Source organism: Pocillopora damicornis, chromosome 6, assembly GCF_964200805.1.
Source record: "Pocillopora damicornis chromosome 6, jaPocDami1.2, whole genome shotgun sequence".
Lineage (NCBI taxonomy): Eukaryota > Metazoa > Cnidaria > Anthozoa > Scleractinia > Pocilloporidae > Pocillopora > Pocillopora damicornis.
Window position 1 is genome coordinate 21,342,008 of NC_142675.1, and position 19,021 is coordinate 21,361,028.

Sequence of the window (19,021 nt, forward strand, 5' to 3'; positions counted from 1 at the left end):
AAGTCAACATCTGGTCACAGACTTGTTGTGTAAGACACGTGGACACGTAAGACACTGATATAAACCCCTGAGTATGAGAACCCCTGAATGTGGGACCCCTGATTATAAGACCCCTGATGAAGTAGGGGGTAGACGCGTGAGCGCTTGGTCGAGGATATACGGTATTCAATATTTGTAACCTTTTTCCAGAGCAGACATCATATTATTTAGGGTATCTGATGGACTCTTGTCAGTTTGACACAGTGAACTTTTTGTAACTTTTTGTAACTTTTTTAATTGCAAAAATTTTACATAATCATGAACTTTAATTAGAAATCTTAATTCTAGTTGTATTGTGTCACTGTTGTGTTTCTAATATAGTGTCTCGGCGCCATTCTTTTTTATTCCTTCTTATTCAAATATTCTTTTGCCTACTACTTATTTGTTTTTCGTTTGTTTTTTACCAATTGTTATCAAACTCTCATGTGCACGTTTTTTAGCTGTTATGGAGAAATTGCAGTCAAATTAAGCTCTTGTGTTGGGGGTATTTTTTGTACAGATCTGGTGTTAGGTATATTAAAAGTCTCTACAACTAATTGTATCCTTGCATTAAGAGACTGGTTCGCAAATCTTAATAATTAGTAATAATTAGTGATAATTATTTTTAGCAACAATGATAAGAAAAAACGATCAATAGATCACACTATCAATTTACAGGCTTAATAACTCATGTGGGATGTTGGGGGAGGAAGAGAAGTTTGTAAATCATGAGCTGAGGGTGACTGATGCAATAAACGATTGGTTTTTGACCAATCAGGACGCTCGTGGTACAGTCAAACCTGTATCAAGCCCACGGGAAATGACGGGGTGACCGCTTGATACAGGTTCCACAGATTAGGGATATTATATAAAACGGTAAATACCCCTCGTAATTGACTACTCAGTGTACAAAACCTCGCTCGAAAATATCACTTACTTTAGTTTTGGGAGAGAAACATGGATTAAAAAATTACTTGAAAAATCATTCTTAGTTTTATTTGAATGGCCTCGCTTTCAGTGACCGTTCAATACAGGTGGATAGCAATAAAAATAGGCCATTGAGACTAGATATAGGCTGGCTGCGACCACTTAATAAAGATGACCGCTTAATAGAGGTGAAAATTGCAGTGTTTAAGGGGAAAGAAATTCGGGACTTTGACTAGTGACCACTAAATACGGGTTCTACGGTATCTCAGTTATCTTATAAAGTTGAATGAATACAAGTACAACTTATTGTATAAAGGTTGTCAAAGAAATATGCAGAAAGAAAAACGGAAAAAGCTCAATATGATTTGATCAGCATATAAATTTCCTTCTTAGGAATTGAACAGTTATGAAACATTTGTTTTGAAGTGTTAGTAAGTTTGAAGTACTTGTTCTCTCCTATCTTTTGACTTATTTTTCACACATGCGCAGTATCCGACGTGAATACTTAGAATTTGGATTTCTCCAAACAGTTCCTCTTTGGCCTTTTCCTTTATTCATATCTGCTTTTTTTTCTTTGTCAAAACCATTTCAATTGAGAGTGTATATTCTTGTCTATAAGTACGTGTATATAAAAGATGCTTGTAAATCTATGTAAAGCTATAACTTATTCTGAGCTCTAAAATAATAATAATCATAAAAGAAAACATCAGAAAGTAACGGCTGAAGTTGGCATCAAGGGGTAACCTCAGCTTGAAGGAATATTGCCAATTTTTTGTTAAGTTTACAATTTTAAAAAAGTTTACTGCACCAAAATATATCTATCCCACAGCTTTGATGTCTCTGTCGCCATTATCTGGGGAGAGAGATGCTGCGTTTCCACACGTACTGGAGTTATCAGGATGTCCTCCGGTACCAAACCCAATTCGGGAATTACAAGAGCCACAATTGCTTTGCTGGTTAGCAATATAACCAATTCTCGCTTTAGAATTATACCTCGAGGTACCCACAGCATTGAAGCCTTCCTTGTTACAGTTCAGTTGCAAAGAGCTCTCCGCGCCAATCAACTTCTTCCACTCGTTACGACCCAGGGAAGTAGCGCGGTATGTCCCATTAGCAATCAAAGAGTGCAGAGAGTTGGCTTGCTTGTTAAAGACAATAAACCTGAGCTGTCCACTTATCTTCATACCGAGACAGATCTTGGAGAAAGGTGTGTTCCAATAGGTTGGTAACTTGGTCTCTTGTGAGTCAAACCCAGTCCTTCCGCCAAAGATGTTGTATTCGTTTTTATCACTCCAGTAGTGAGACTCATAGTGAAACGTTGTCTAAAAGGAATTAAGAGGATTTAATTTATCCTTAAACATAATTAACAAGATGCAATACCAAAGGCAGGACCCTCATGAAATCAGAAACACAGTTAGTGTAAAAGCCATCAATCTATGCCCTACTTGCAGGCGAATTAATTAGCAATTTGTCGCGTTTTTAGATATTAGGGTATTGTAGCACTCATGCCAAAGGAATTTCCGCAAGCAGAGGCCGCGCGAAGAATATGGGCGAGTTGCTAAGAGATTTTATCGTAGATTTAACGCTTCTGAAAATGTCTTGCTCGCACTTCATCGCCGCAAGAAAACCCCGCTAAGAATATTCCGCCAAATGAGGCTTACCTTATTGCCGTCAGTCTTCATTACAGGCGTCCATCCTCCATCTCCGCATCCAAAATCCCCCATCGGACAGAGGACTGTGATTGGTTTAGAGTCAAGGTCTAATGGAATCAGTTCACTGGCGTTTGACCTATTTGATACGAAAAGAAATCCATTCGTGATCTTCTTTGTTTGCCGCAAAACATTTTATCTCGACGTCGAAACTATTCGATAATTTTGTCTTTTTTATGCTCGAAAAGATAATCATTAGGTATCACCTACTTGAAAAGGTTGTAAGCTTCTTTGCAGGACCCAATACCTAAATGTAAAGAAAAAAAACAAAAGTGAGGTGTTTAAGATATTTAGGCTCTATCCCAGTTCAGTAGGGGACACAAAAGTAGAGTCGTTGTACATTCTTGTATCAAGCTATCAGCAAAATCTTTTGAGCAATAAGAGATGATAAATATTACTTTGGTACCAGTTATAATTTACTGCCGCGTTGAGGGGGGAGGGGTCAGAGGATTTTGGTTGTGTCACGATAAAATTAACCTGATACTTCCCCCTCAGTTAAGGCTCTGTAATATTCTTACGATCCCCACTCATTAGCAGTCTTAAAATTGGCAGTGAATTTCTACAGTTTCCTAACCCCCCCCCCATTTTAACCTTTGTCGGCAACGACTGATTCCCCTTCCTTTCCCCCTGAACATCATGTGATCCTCTAAAGTCCTCCACCCCCCTCCCCCGTGCTTAATGATAATTGGTCCCCGCGAAGAAGTAAAAATAAAATTAAAGATCCAGTTCCCTACCTCAGACCTTTTGATTTCGTAGTCAGATGCTTAATCAACTTAAGCATCGAGAGATTCAACATCTTTATGAATTGCATTAAATGTTTTTTAGTTATATATTTTCGCTAGCTATTTTAGAACATTTTCGAGCAGCAAGGTTGAGTAGAAAATTTTTAGCAGTCACTTGAGAATTGTAATATTTAATGTTGTTGGATGTATATCGGTCACAAAACCATGCCAAACTATTCACCTTTTTCGCAATATTCTCCTTTGAAGCCTTTTGCACAGCGGCATCCGAATGAGCCATCTCTATAGTTTGTGACGCAGGTAGCTTCGTGTTGACAAGGTGACGAAGAGCAAGGTGACTGTAGAGAGACAAAGTAGGAAAATGGTTCATGTATTTTGAAACGCAGCTGTAAATCTGTAAATATGTGTTGAATAGGGGGTACATGAATCCGCCAATCCGTGCTATTCCGTCAATCCGGTCCGGGATTATTTAGCACGAGAAACTGTTTGCATGCTTTACAACATGCCATAGAAACACGGTTGTCACCACAATGAATACGACAACAGACCGACACCATTTGCAGTGGCTTTAATTAACCTGACTGCCTTCTCTCTACGATCTTGACAAAGCTGTCAAACTGTTAACCCGTTTATTTTTCAAAATTAAGAAATGCTTCCTACCTCAATGACAAAATGATGCGAACTTTTAACTCAACATGCCATAGAAATACGGTTGTCACCACAATGAATACGATAACAGACCGACACCATTTGCAGTGGCTTTAACCTGACGGCCTTCTCTTTACGATCTTAACAAAGCTGTCAAAATTTTAATGCGTTTATTTGTCAAAATTTTAACGCGTTTATTTGTCAAAATTAAGAGTGTTTCCTGCCTCAATGGCAAAATGATGCCAACTTTTATTCCCTTTATACTCTGTGGAGTTTCTGAACTTATCAGATGACAGCAATTCGCACCAAAGTTTTCCATGGGCTATTTTGAAGGCGGCCAGGTTTACAGAAAAACACAACGAATTGCTGAGACATCCTAACGTGCAGTCAAACACATCAGACACTGCCACTCTTCCAACAAGCGGCACATTCAAGTTATGAAACTCGTGTTTAATGAAAGTACGTCTTAGGAAGGTTCTTGTGGAGGAGGCACGGTTGCCCTCGCGATACACAGGGTTTGATTCTGTAACAGGAAAGAAGAGCAGTCCAGTAATAAAAGGACATGATAAACTGGCCTAAAGAACACTACCCCCAAGGATATTTTGAAGTATCGAGAGCTAATTTTAAGCTGATCCATGCGTTTTACTCTCGCTTTGTTTTCGGGACAGTACTCAGTTCTATGCCTGAATTGTTGTCATGGTTATCAGCTGATTGACCATTTACAATTTGTGTTGGACGTTGTTTCACTGTCCTTTTTTCCACAACACAATCATCGACAATCTCTTTGCTTAAACTCACACAAACGAAAATGTTGGCTTTCTTGATTCAGAATTGCAGTCAAACCTGCTTTATGCGACTAACGCTCGAAAGGTCAGCTTTGAAACCCTTTACGGTGGCCTATTTACGTTATCAACTCAGTTGATAATACTAAATTACCCTGTTATACTCTCCCATCGACGCAGCACCACAGTTTCTTTAGAAACTTACCCCCTCTCATAATATGATCAAGAATGGATGTTTTCGTATCAAGCAGGTCAAACGCCAGTCAACTGGTTCCACTGGACCTTGACTCTAAACCAATCACAGTCCTCTGTCAGATGGGGGATTTTGGATGCGGAGATGGAGGATGGACGCCTCTAATGAAGATTGACGGCAGCAAGGTAAGCCCCATAAGGGGGAATATTCTTGGCGGGGTTTTCTTGCGGGTGATGAAGCGCGAGCAAGAAATTTTCAGAAGCATCGAAACTACGATAGAATCTCTTAGCAACTCGCCCATATTCTTATAGCGGTCCCTGCTTGCAGAAATTCCTCTGGCATGAGTGCTACAATACCCTAATATCTAAAACGCCTGCAAGGACCTGCAAGTAGGGTATAGATTGATGGCTTTTACGCGAACTGTATTACTGATTTCATGAGGGTTCTTCCTTTGGTGATGCATCTTGTTATTTATGTTTAAGGATAAATGAAATCTTAATTATTTTCAGGCAACGTTTCACTATGACTCTCACTACTGGAGTGATAAAAACCAATACAACATCACCGGCGGAAGGACTGGGTTTGACACACAAGAGACCAAGTTACCGACCTATTGAAACACACCTTTCTCCAAGATCTGTCTCGGTATGAAGATAAGTGGACAGCTCAGGTTTATTGTCATTAACAAGCAGGCCAACTCTCTGTACTATCTGATTGCTGATGGGACATACCGCGCTACTTCACTGGGTCGTAACGAGTGGAAGAAGTTGATTGGTACGGAGGGCTCTTTGCAACTGGGCTGTAACAAGGAGGGCTTCAATGCAGTATGTACCGTAAGTGATCATTCTAAAGCAAGAGTTGGTTATGTAGCTAACCAAGAAAACGATTGTAGCTCTTGTGACTCCAGAATTGGGTTTGGCACCGGAGGATATCCTGATAACTCCATTACATGTGGAAACGTAGCAGCTCATTCCCTTGATAACGGTAACAGAAATATCAAAGCTATGGGATATATTTTGGTGCAGTAAACTCTTTCAATCCATGTATTACGTTAGAAAACTCACGAAGACTGGGGGAGGGGAGGTGGGGTACCGAAAAAAGCCCTTTTCCATCTATCCATCCCTCTCCTTTCTCCCCTCAAACGCCAAAGTGAGAACTTGCTAAGCAGACGATAGATTGTTTGCTGTTTAGTTCGGCTTCTAAATTGCTTTTTTCCAATATGCGGCGAGTGCGTAGACGGGTGGAGACGACTTTTCCCGCATGGGTTCCATTTGTACAACGTTTTGAACCCTAAGTTTTACGGAAATTCAGTTGACTGGTTACTAAAACTGCTGCGATGTTTAAATCTTAAAAAAGAAGTAAAGCTAGGATAGCAACACGAGAACATTTTCAGGCACTCGCTAAACATTACCACTAATAGGCCTTTGCTGACCGAATCATATTGAGCTTTATCTGTTTTGATTTTTGCATATTTCTTTGACAACCCTTAGCTCGTGATTTACAAACCTCTCTTCCTCCTCCAACAATCCACGTGAGTTAAGCCAGTAAACTGATAGAAAGTGTGGTCTATTGTTTAATTATTACTAATTATTATTACTAATAATAACTATTATTAATTATCTTTAATCATTAAGATTTGCGAACTAGCCCTTCATGCAAGTATGTAATCACTTGTAAAGACTTTTACTATACCTAACACCAGGGCCTAGTTGTATAAAGGGTGGATAACGCTCTCCAACTAATCAATCGCTATCCAGCGGATAAAATAGCAAAACGTAGAGCGTTATCCACTGTATAGAGATTTATCCAGTGGATGGCGTTATCCGATCTTCGAACAACCGGGGCCTGATCTGTACAAAGAAATACGTCCGACACAAGAACCTTATTATACAGCAATTTCTCCACAACCGCTAAAAAAAAAAAGTGCATATGATAATTTGATAACAATAGGTATAAAATAAATGAAAACCAAGTAAGTCATTATTCACCACTTGGATGGTTTATTTGGATCCAACATAATGACCAGCTCCCAACTGGCTCGTTGGCTCAGTTGGTAGAGCGCTGCAACGGTGTCGCAGAGGTCATGGGTTCAAATCCCGTGCGGGCCTGAATTTTTTTTCAGGTCTTATTTCAACTACTAGTGCAGTAGTGTTCATAGCTGCGAGGATCGTTTATATTCGTTTCTTCACCGCAGTGAACAAATATGATTTTTCATATATTTACAGTCATTAGGCAAAAGATTATTTGAATAAAAATAAATTAAAAAGAGGGGCGCCGAGACACCATATTAGAAACACCACTGTAAGACAATACGACTAGAATCAAGATTTCTAATTCAAATTCATAATTATGTAAAATTTTTGCAATTAGAAGAATTACAATATAGTGGAGTAATCTTAGAATTGAATGTTCACTGTGCCAAATACAAGAGTTCATCAGATACTTAAAATAAGATGATGTCTGCTCGGAATAAAGGTTACAAATAATGAATACCGTATATCCTCGACTGAGCGCCCACGCTCTAATAAGTGCCCTTCCCCGAATAAGTGCCTACTCCCTCTTTAATAACGTCCAAAAAGCGTCCCCCCCCCCCCCTCTGAATAAGCGCCCACCTCTTCCCTCACTTTCTCAGTGGTAGGAATACAAGGAAAAATTGTTTCTATTGACATGTTTGAGTGAACAATGACCGCATTGGTTTGCAGCGCCTTGGAAATGTTCACAGGTATATTAGTTCTTGACTGCAGCTCGTCACTAATCGCATTTGAAACAAAGCTAAGATTCTTTCCTTTGCCGACGAGAAGATTCGATTTCTTTTAACATGTTTTTTTTATTTTTGTCTATTCCGTTTTATTTCAATTCTCTGCTCTGATATCAGAAACAGCGTTTTCTTAAGGTTTTTTATTTGCACTTGATACTTGTTTGATAATCGCATCTGAATATTACTTTTTCCCGTTATTATTCGTTTATACTTGGGAAGAGGAACAAAAATTTTTTTAACTATCTAGACACCCGACTAATGAATAATGCCATCAACACTTAAACATTTCCTTGTTACGAGGAAATTTGTGCTCTGAAGTGTAGCTAAAAACCAAACTTTATTGAGAATTAATCATACGTTGGTACGTTTATTTCGAAGTCCTTTATGTAAATTATTGAGTTAACACGTAAATAGGAACCCATTTTCATAACTTATTAAAAATTTATACCAAAAGACTCTCTTTAAAAGTTTTTTTTGTTATTAATCTTTAATGATATGTATAGGTTTCCAACAGTTAATACTTGTTCATAACCCACATATGGCATTTCTGTTATTTTTTGTCATAGCGCAAAATTTCGCGAAAATCTTCTGATTTTCCTTCTTGCAAAGTCATCCTTACCGTCAATTGAGTTTTCATTGGCAAGTTTTTCCTTAAATAGCAACTTCCCTTCTTCCAAAACTGTCCTTGATATACTCGAAATTATTTTTCATTAACACTGCCGTCGCAAACTTGTCAATGGGAAAACTTATCAGGTTACGCTTCCTTTAATATTATTATTATTAACCCTTTCCTCGCACTCCTAATGGCCACCAAAAAGATCTAACTCGCAGTATTATCAATTTTCCAGGAAAATAAGCGACGAAAAGGAAGAGGAAGAGAGGGAATAAACGATTTTGTTTGTTTTAACGCTAAAATGTCACAGCGGAGAAATGTTCGACAGACGGTGCGCAGAGTTGGTATACAGATCCCACAAGTAAGCGAGTTGATACGGCGGCGTTCGTTTAATACAACGTTTTCCGCAATTGCAACACTTGTGACATGAAAAGGTTTTCAGGCCTTGTGATTTCGGTGATTCTACAACATTATTTCAAAGCACTCAGCCGTATATTCATTGGCAAGTTTTTCCTTAAATAGCACTTCCCTTCTTCCAAAACTGGCCTTGATATAGTCGAAATTATTTTTCATTAACACTGCCGTCGCAAACTTTTCAATGAGAAAACTTATCAGGTTACGCTTCCTTTATTAAGGTTTTCAGGCCTTGTGATTTCGGTGATTCTACAACATTATTTCAAAGCACTCAGCCTTAGTTGAGCATTTCTCGTGAGGCCTGCGTTTACAAACTGGATATTGTGAGTTTATCCTAATTTTAAAACATAGAATTTTATTTGGACGATTTAGGCTGCCCTTAGAAACAAACCCAAACGACTGAATGTTATTGGCAAGCTTAGATGTAAATAAATGCTCATTGCGCGATCAGTTCATCAGACACTATTTAGAAAATGTTTTCTTTTTGGAACCAAGGGAAGAGTAAAACGGAAATTAAGTCATGGGATCATTTTATAACTAAAACGAGTTCAAACCCCATTTTTGACTCGTTTTACCCCAATTGCTCGAAACGTCAGCTTTGAAACTCTTTACGGCAGCCAATTTACGTTATTAACGCAGTTGATAATAATAAATTACCCCGTGATCATATTAGTTTCAGGCGAACAATCTTCTCTTGACGTCGAAACTATTCGATAATTTTGTCTTTATTTTATGCTCGAAAAGATAATCATTTGGTATCACTTACTTGAAAAGGTTGTAAGCTTCTTTGCAGGACCCAATACCTAAATGTAAAGAAAAAAAAATAAAAGTCAGGTGTTTGAGATATTAAGGCTCCATCACAGTCCAGTAGGGGACACAAAAGTAGAGTAGTTGCACATTTTTGTATCAAGCTATTAGCAAAATCTTTGAGCAATAAGAGATTTTAAATATTACTTTGGTACCAGTTATAATTTACTGCCGATGGAGGGGGGGGGGGAGGATTTTGGTTGTGGCACGATGAAAGTAACCCCCCCCCTCCTCAGTCAAAGCTCTGCAATATTTTCGTGTATCCGCTCTCCTCAGTCTCCCTGAAAATCATGTGATCCTCCAAATCCTCCACCCCCCTCCCCCGTGATAAAAAATAATAATTGGTGCCTGAGGAGAAGTTAGTAATCAAAGTGCTCTGTGAGCAAACTCGTGAATTGACACATGATTTTTTAGACTATGTTTAATGTTATCTGGTTTAGGGAATTTTGTGGTTGATTGTCATATCTAGAGTACGAGCAGTAGTTCAGTGTTCGCTAATGTAGCAAAGAAACAAAGTAACGTTGGGATAAGAAGGCATTACAATTGAAATGATCATGCTATTACATTTGACAAGGTGGATGATGTCATGTGTTTTAAACGTCTATCATTTTTGTTTCTGGTTCAAAAGAAAAGGTTGGAGGTAAATGTGGGTGAAAAGTAAAATTAACTGTCTTTCGTTGTAAATATTAGAAAATCAAGGCAATACTGTCTTAATGAAAACATTAACGATTCCCTTTTTATCAAATGAGACAAACGGGAACGAGTTTTGAGTGATATAACTAAGCCAAGCCTGCCACCGTCATTTTGGATCTCCGCCTGGGTAGATTTAAGTCACGTGCTAGGCAACGTATAATCAATAACAAGATAGAATTTCATTTCAGGCCTATTTATCAATTTTGTGGTGTGTAACTTTCGCATTTTAGTACGTTGTATGTATATTGAATCTTCAAATTGTCTTGAAACTTAAAAGAAAATTGTTCTTTAAAAATTCACTGAAAATCGGTAGCTAAAATTGTTTGTTTAGGTGTTATTTGATTTTCGCGTTAACTTGTTATTTCGTCAGTCGCCGGCATCTTTTGTTGCTTCACACAGGAAAAACACACGCGACGAAACTTAATGATCAATTTTGTCCTCAATCTCACGCCATAACAGAAAAAGCCTTTGGACATCTGTAAACTCCGAGCGCTTCGCAGTAAGTGATATTTTCAATGAATCTTCGGATTGTTTTCAAGTTCAAGGATTGTAAATTACAATTTTATGAAAAACGAAGGTTGTTCTGTTATTTCAGTGTGAATCCTTGCATGCCTGCCAGTCACTGGCGCCGCTTGTTGAAACTAAAACGAAAAAAAAAAAAACTCTTTTAAGATTATAATTGGCTTCTTTTTCACCCCACCACTATTCTTAGCAACAAAGGTCGCCATTTCTTCTGTTTATTGCTCGCCAAAAACTATCAAATGCACTCAAAAGCCTAAAATCTAAAAAAAGTTTACAGGAATCGACCAATCGAGCGAGCGAGCGAGCGAGCGAATGGCATTCCCCACATCGTATCTATAACTCGCTCTTGCGCATGCGCGCAATTCACGAGTTAAAAAGAAAAATAAATATTCAGTTCCCCACCTCAGACCTTTCGATTTCTCCGTCAGATGCTTAATTAACTTGAACATCGACAGATTCAACATCTTCATGCATTACATTTAATATTTTTTTTTGTTATATATTTTCGCTAACTATTTTAGAACATTTTCGAGCCGCAAGTTTAAGTAAAAAATTTATAGTAGTCACTTGTGAATTATAGTATTTAATGTCATGCCAAACTTTTCACCTTTTTCACAATATTCTCCTTTGAAGCCTTTTACACAGCGGCATCCGAACGAGCCATCTCCATAGTTTGTGACACACGTAGCCTCGTGTTGACAAGGTGACGAAGAGCAAGGTGACTGTAGAGAAACAAAGTAGGAAAATGTTCCATGTGCTTTGAATAGGAGGTACATGAATCTGCCAATCCGCGTTATTCCGTCAATCCGGTCCGGATTCATTTTAGTATAAATTTTTCATGATAGCATCTGGGCTTTTTTATGTATTTATTTTTTTATTTTCATCTACAGTATTAAGATTTTTGCTGAGTTTACTTCCTTTGCTGGTATTTTAGAAAGTGGCTTTGTGAGATTAAAAAATATATTGCTAAGCCGTTGGGATCTATCAGTCTGGAGAGGTTTTCCAACTGTTTCGAACGTTCGCAGAAACTGAAGCAGTCTGTCGATAAAACATTTTAAAACAAAATCGACTTAAAGCTGACCAAATACTGATGATTTAAACAACGATCCATTCTTTAAATAAACAGAATCTGGTATCTTGACTCAAATTTTCAACCGAGTCACATGTATTTTCTTAGTCTGCCGACGTGCCTGGGAAACAGTAGGTGGTAAGTAAGATAGTGCGCGGCACGAGAAAGTGTTTGCAAGCTTTACAACATGCCATGGAAATACGGCTGTCATTGCTGAGACATTCTAACGTGCAGTCAAATACATCAGACACTGCCACTGTTCCAACGAGCGGGACATTCAAGTGATGAAACTCGTGTTTAATGAATGTACGCTTTAGGAAGGTTCTTGTGGAGGAGGCGAGGTTGCCTTCGCGAAACACAGGGTTTGATTCTGTAACAGGAAAGAAGAACAGTCCAGTAATAAAAGGACATGATGGCATCACTCAGAGAAGAGACTTGCTGGTTACAAGAATGGATGAAGTGGCCTATAGAACGCTACCCCCCCCTCCCCCATACCACTCAAAATAATTAATGTATAATGTATATCATAACTGTGTGACTCTAGATCTTATGAATATTCATTTCGCGAAATCCGCTAATGACCATTTTCCTATGATCAGTGGTGAATCAGCTTCATTAAATTACAACGTTTGAGGCATACCATAAAAAATTAAAACTTTCAAGAATGGTTTCAAGGCCGATCAGTATCAGCCTTCCTCCTTCTTATTCATCTCCTCCCTTCCCTCGCAGCTCTTTTCAATAATTTCGCGGTAACCCCTGCCTCTCTACGACTAAAACAAAATTTGTGCTCGTGCCTTATTAGGATGTTGCACTGTAGAGTACATCGAAGAGGTAACTGAGAATGGTGGAAAGCATGAGATATTTATAAAATCGAGTGATATTTTGAAGTATCGAGAGCTAATTTAATCTGATCCATGCGTTTTTCGCTCGCGTTGTTTTCGGGACAGTGCTCAGTTCTATGCCAGAATTGTTGTCAGAGTTATCAGCTGATTAAACCTATAAGATATTTTAAGTGTTTTACAAGATATTTAGCCCTCTAGTAAAATATTAAGATATTAAAAACATTCTGAGCATTTACGGAACGAAAGGTATGTGACGTTTGATTAGAGGCCAAAACGTGCATTTAGATCATACAAGACCAAGGTAAACAGCCTATAATAAATAATTTTAACTTCCCCATGCATTTTTAGTTCTAATTGGAGGTGAATTTTGTCAGCTCCCTCGTTTTTATTCAGCAGCTATCCATTCCAAGTACCTGAAAGGTTGGAGAAATCTTGCGACTCTGTTACTATGGTACCTTTCTTGATTTTAGAATTCATGAATTTTGCCAATTGGAAGCAAAACAGTTATTATTTTGTCAACAGCTTGAAGATGTCTTAACATCTTGGGTCCCTTGACTTCCGCCAAATTTGATTAACAATTTTCCTCCTCTGTTGGCGCCAAACTCTGTTTGGTGCTCAGCCCAGGAGGCCCTCGATCAACTTGGGTAAATTCAGGCGATAATTTGAAAGATAAAGAAGGATAACATGTGAAAAATTAAGTTGGGAATAAAAGAGAAATTCGCTTCCTTGAACACTTAAAACGATCATATCGCAGATAGATTTTTCGCAGCCATTTCAACAAGCCATTTCGATTTTAATTTATTCAATAGTTGTTCAAGAACCTCTCAAACATAAAATTGCATTGTCTTACCTTTTCAGTTATCAACATCTGCCGTGTCAGTTACTATAAATATACGCGCATTTTGAGTGACTTTAATATATTTATTCACTGAGGTAACATTTTAGAATAACATTTTGCAATTAATTTGTAAACATTTCTAGCTCTTCGGTGCTGTAATGTTATCATTCGTTTGTGTTCCTCAGTATTAATTACCTTACTATAACAAATTGCTTTCAAACTTTCCTTCGGAAAAATGAAGAACATCAATCAATGATCTGATAGACATAGGAATCGAATGTTTCTGTGAACCCAATTTTGGAAGTATTTGATAAATTATTTTGAGCAAAAGCATGGCAAGGTCGAGAGCCTGTAGTAAACCTATGTAATTTTATCCAGGCTTAAAGGAGTGTAGCTGTTTTTTTGGCTACCTTGAGAATTTAAATTGAAGCTGAATAAAGGCTTTTTCAATCAATGACTAAGCTTACTCTTGAAAAACATTTTTCGATATAGAGTGATGGAGTGTTAATTGCATTTGATCAAGTTGAAAAGCTGAACGTTGGAGGGCAACAGATTGACTTGAGCTTTGCAACTTTATAACAGCAGATATTTATGAAAGGAAGTTAACTAAACTTTGTGCCATTCAACAGCGTCCCAAATTATAAGTTATAGTTCAAATTGTTGAAACAAGTTTCCTTAGAGCATTCAACGCCCATCACTAGCCAAGTGAAAATATAACAAAAAACAAAGACTGATAGAATTCAGGGAACATCTGACTATATCCAAATTTTGAGTTAAATTACTGTGAATAACTGAATATTACCAACATCAATGTTCTAACACTGAAAACAAAAAGAGATACGTATTAGTAAACGCGTCTAACAAACCTTGTGAAGAGGCTGGATCTGGAATTAGAGCAGAGACTTCAAATATGAGGGGATAAAGAAGACCAAAAACATGTTGAGAGGAGATCTCGTCGCCGATATGAGATATTTAGCCTCGCCTCTGATGCAACTGACTTGTGAGCAACTGAAATGTTGACTACAACCAATAGAATTTGAGCGATTCCAGCTGCTCCTAATTTGCTGACGCACAAACCAGCACTTTCTTTTGTTTTTTCAACAACGGATGTCTGAGTGCTATGATTGAGTTCTATGAGAGCGGAAGGGAATATTAATCGAAAATCAGGTTTGAAGTTGTTTTAGTTATAAAATGATGTGAACCAATTTCCGCTTTACCTTTCCCGTAACTCCAAAGAGGCGTCATTTTCTAAATAGTTTCTGATGAGCTGATTGCGCAATGAGCATTCACCTACATCTATATAAGCTTGCAGTAACACCCGGTGGTTTAAGTTTGTTACTAAGGGCAACCTGAATCGTCTAGATAAACAAGTCTCTGTTTTACAATTAGAATAAATTCACAATATTCAGGTTGTAAAAGCGGGCCTCACGTGAAATGCTACGCAAAAGCTGAGTGCTTTGAAACGATGTTGTAGAATGAGCGAAATCAGAGGGCCTGAAAAAATTTCCATGTTATTCAGTATTGCAATCGTGGAAAACGTTGTATTAAACTTAAGCCGTTCTAATTCGTTTACCTCTAAGATCTGGAAATCAACTCTGCGTACAGTCTGTCAAACATTTCTCCGTAATTCAGCCGGACATTTCAGCGTAAAAACAAACAAAATCGTTTTTTTCCTAGCTTCCTTTCTAGCTTCCTTTCTTTCTGTGGTAAGGGAAGTTGCTATTTAAAGGAAAACTTGACAACGAAGAATCAATTGACAATACAGATGACTTGGCAAGAAGGAAAATCAGAAGGTTTACGTTAAATTCTGCGTTACGACAAAAGAAACAGAAATGCCATAAGTACGTTATGAACACGTATAGTAGGTATTGAAAACCTATTCATATCATTTAAGATTTCTACCAAAAACGCCTTTCAAAGAGAGTCTTTTGGTATTAATTTTTAATACGTTGTGATAGTGGGTTCCTATTTACGAGTTAACTCAATAATTTACAAAGAGAACTTCGAAATAAAAGTACCGTAGGTGTCCGCGAATATACAATGTGGTTACCACTTTAAACTTTTTAATTATCCTTTACATTTCCATAACCCCAAAATTAGGATATCTAATGAACGCGGGGGGCGTTTGTGTTTCATGAGCACAAGTGATGTCTTTTAATTAAAATGTCTTGAAGAACTTGATGAGTAGAGTTGACTCAAAACAATTTTCACAAAATTTTAAACAAACTCGGTCGTAATACAAGCTTTTTGACATACAAAACTATTTATCATTTGCCATCCGGGCTGAAATAGTCCCAAAATTACCTAGAAAGCTTCTTTCGAAACCAACAGAATCGGTTTTACAATTATTCGTGACTTGTAAATAAAGAGATCGACATCTAGAATTTGCATTGAAAATTATCTGTGGCGTTTCTGTAAGACTTGCGAGAGCAGTCTATTAGTTTATCATCGTGCGAGTGAAATTTCCTTCAGCTCAAGATCAAGAGAATATAAAGGTGTCCTTATTTTTAGTTGTCAAAATTTAAAGGGTCTACTCCAATTCTCAAACAGGCAAACTGGTTTCTGTTTTGGTTATTTCCAGGGGGAAATTCCCCCCCCCCCCCCCCTAGGTTTTTCTTGGTTTTCATAATGAAAATCGCCTTAAAATAGGTGAAATGCATGAAGCTCTCAATGCGATGATATTTGCCTGATTACTCTGAAGGTTTGCATACGTATTGTTACATCCTTAATGAATGTACGACTTGAGTATGAGTAGATTTGGTAGACGGCTTGTCAACCAACAGAGGCAAACAAATGATTGTGTTTTCGATTCATTCAAATATTTGATAACTTTGAGGCCAATTATCTCCCCTTGCCAGACAGCTACAACACTAGTTTTAGTTCTCCTTTATAATCCATCATTTCATCTCTCAAAACCATCAAAAAAATATTTGGGTACTACCCTATTTTTGTCTTGAATGCCTTTTAACATCTGCGACTGTGACAAGCTTCTCTCAACTACACCTGTCACGCAATTCCGGCTCTAAGTGGTCACTTGAGCAAATAAACCTACATTCTATAGCTCTTCATACAAGGTGATTGATCGACGAAGCCAAAAAATGTGAACAACTTTCGAGAGTTTCGAGAGAGAGGAATGGAAAATTGCACGTTTAGAGAGATGTATGTGGGCGAAATGTTGATGGGAAAATCGTAGCGTTTCTTTCTTCTGTCGTGTATCACTTTGGAGAGTTACTGAAATCAGCAAATATGGCTTTTGTATGGAACAAAACACTCATTAGTCTATGATTTGATTGGTTATTAGCATCATCGCACAGTTTACAATAAGGAAACTGTGAGAGGAAAGGAGATGTCGCGTGCTTTTTGACTTTTAAGTTCCAGTGTGTAACAACTTCGGCTTTACTAGACAATGGATGACGGGAAACTCTGCCCTCTCGTTTGAAAGGAAATATCAATAGCCCCATGAAATTTGTAAACTGCGCTATGTTTCCAGAAAACGAGACTGGAAAATGTTGTTCCCAGTTTCCACCATCAAGAAATTCCACGCAGAAGCCGTATTTGTAGCGTGACTGCGTGACCTCTCTTAAGAAGTACAAAAAACTGTTTACCTTTCTTTTTCAAGGTAACACTTTTAGAAAATTCTTAAACCTTCTGTTATTTTATTTGCCTGTTTTTTTTAATTGCCAATAGCATCTGCATCTGCTATTATTTTTGCTGAATTTCATGGCCTTTTCTGCATGCACGTGCGAATCATGTGTTACGCAGCGCTCTTTCGAGTTTGGATGCATGGTGCGTGGTGCGTGGTGCGTGGTGCGCGGTGCGTGGTGCGTGGTGCGTGGTGCGTGGTGCGTGGTGCGTGGTGCGTGGTGCGTGCTGCGTGCTGCGTGCTGCGTGCTGCGTGCTGCGTGCTGCGTGCTGCGTGCTGCGTGCTGCGTGCTGCGAGCTGCGTGCTGCGTGCTGCGTGCTGCGTGCTGCGTGCTGCGTGGGTTTGGATGTGTAGGTCTGGCGCAAGAGATTTCTGCACGCTGCAAAAGGGCAAGCAACACAGGTTCCTATGTTTTCTCCTTTTTCTTTCTCTGTATTTTAATTTCTTTCGTGCATTATCATATATGTATGTTTTTTGATTCCCTCAGGGCGTTCCCTTAGATTTGGAAGTAGGTTATGAAAAGTCAGTACTGACCAGAACTGAAATCCTTTCTGGTTGACTGAAATGTGCTTTTAGCCTTCTAGCTGCCGAAGGCAACTCTATGCATCGAAGTATTTTAAGACCTTTGTAAACTAGAGACGTCACATGGACGAGTATGTAATGTGTTAAGGGGTCAAACATTTACACGAAATCTGTGACCCTCAAAAAAGATTATGTACTCTTACATAATATGTCCAAAAAGTGTCGCGCATGTACAACACCGTTGGCGCACCTGGCGAATTTTTTCCGCTTGCTTCAATCGAAAAAAGACAACTTATTTATTATTTGCATTAAAGTAGGCTTATCAAATACAAATTTTTACTTTCTCATCATCATTATTATAATTATTTCAATCGTGGGCGAGGTCACTTGCCGACGATACGGCAAGGTAACCTTCCTATTGAGCCCCATGAAATTCTCGTCAAATGTTTTAAAACTTTGTCTTCCCATGGTTTGCACGCAAAAAAGAGAGTGTAGTTTATTCATTAGCCAATTCACGGTCTGTTTTCCAACAGCCCGAGAAAAAAGAAAAATTGAAACAACGGGCGTATCGGTCAAATGACGTCCAATTTATTCAACAAGGAGTTTGGAAGTTCATTTTTCCAAGTAAATTTAAGAGGGGGTCAATGTTTTGTGACAACCGGAAAAAGAATTCTCCGAAACGTCATGTCACTGTTGTAGAGTATTAATTACAAACCAAATTTTCCAAAAAGTTTGATTTTGAGCTGCATTTCAACGCGCAAATTTCCGCGTAACGAAGAAATGTGTAAATGTTGATGGCATTGTTCATTAGACGTGTGTCCAGATAATTAAAAAAAATATATGAGACTCTTCCTTAGAGTAAACGAATGATGACGGGAAAAGCAATATTCAGATTTTAAGGAGGCTTCATAGAGTATTTTGAGGTTGGGAGAGGAAGAGAAGTTTGTAAATCACGAGCCGAAGGTGAGTGACTTACATATTTTTTTTAAATTTGTAAGTTAATTTTTTGGTTTACTGGGTGACCGCTAAATACTAAATACTATATCTCAGTTATCTCATAAAGTTGAAGAAACTTAGATAATGTACAACTTATAGCAAAAAAAGTGGTTAAAGAATTATGCAGAAAGCAAAACGGAAAAAGCCCTCCTAAGAATTTAACAGTTTTGAATCACTTGCTTTGAAATGTGAGTTAGGTTGAAGTACTACTTCTCTCCTATCTTCTGACTTGTTTTTCACTCATTTGCAGTATCCAACATGAATACTAAGAATTTAGATTTCTCCAA

The 19,021-nt window shown here is 38.1% G+C and overlaps 1 protein-coding gene, 1 long non-coding RNA gene and 1 pseudogene across 2 annotated transcripts in view; 1 reads left to right on the plus strand and 2 right to left on the minus strand.

Annotated features, from left to right (window-relative positions):
• Nucleotides 1-19,021, minus strand: part of LOC149044396 (uncharacterized) — a 91,909-nt gene that overhangs the window by 46,835 nt on the left and 26,053 nt on the right. The gene's annotated exons all lie outside the window — the stretch shown is intronic.
• On the minus strand, nucleotides 268-2,997 carry LOC149044402 (putative skeletal organic matrix protein 5). The gene is made up of 3 exons (XM_089210738.1): nucleotides 2,865-2,997; nucleotides 2,607-2,733; nucleotides 268-2,267 (listed from the first exon to the last, which is right to left on the minus strand). The coding sequence occupies exons 2-3, from the start codon at nucleotides 2,667-2,669 to the stop codon at nucleotides 1,764-1,766; spliced, it is 567 nt and encodes a 188-aa protein (XP_089066864.1). The 5' UTR covers nucleotides 2,670-2,733; nucleotides 2,865-2,997; the 3' UTR covers nucleotides 268-1,763.
• On the plus strand, nucleotides 5,055-6,045 carry LOC149044403 (putative skeletal organic matrix protein 5; annotated as a pseudogene).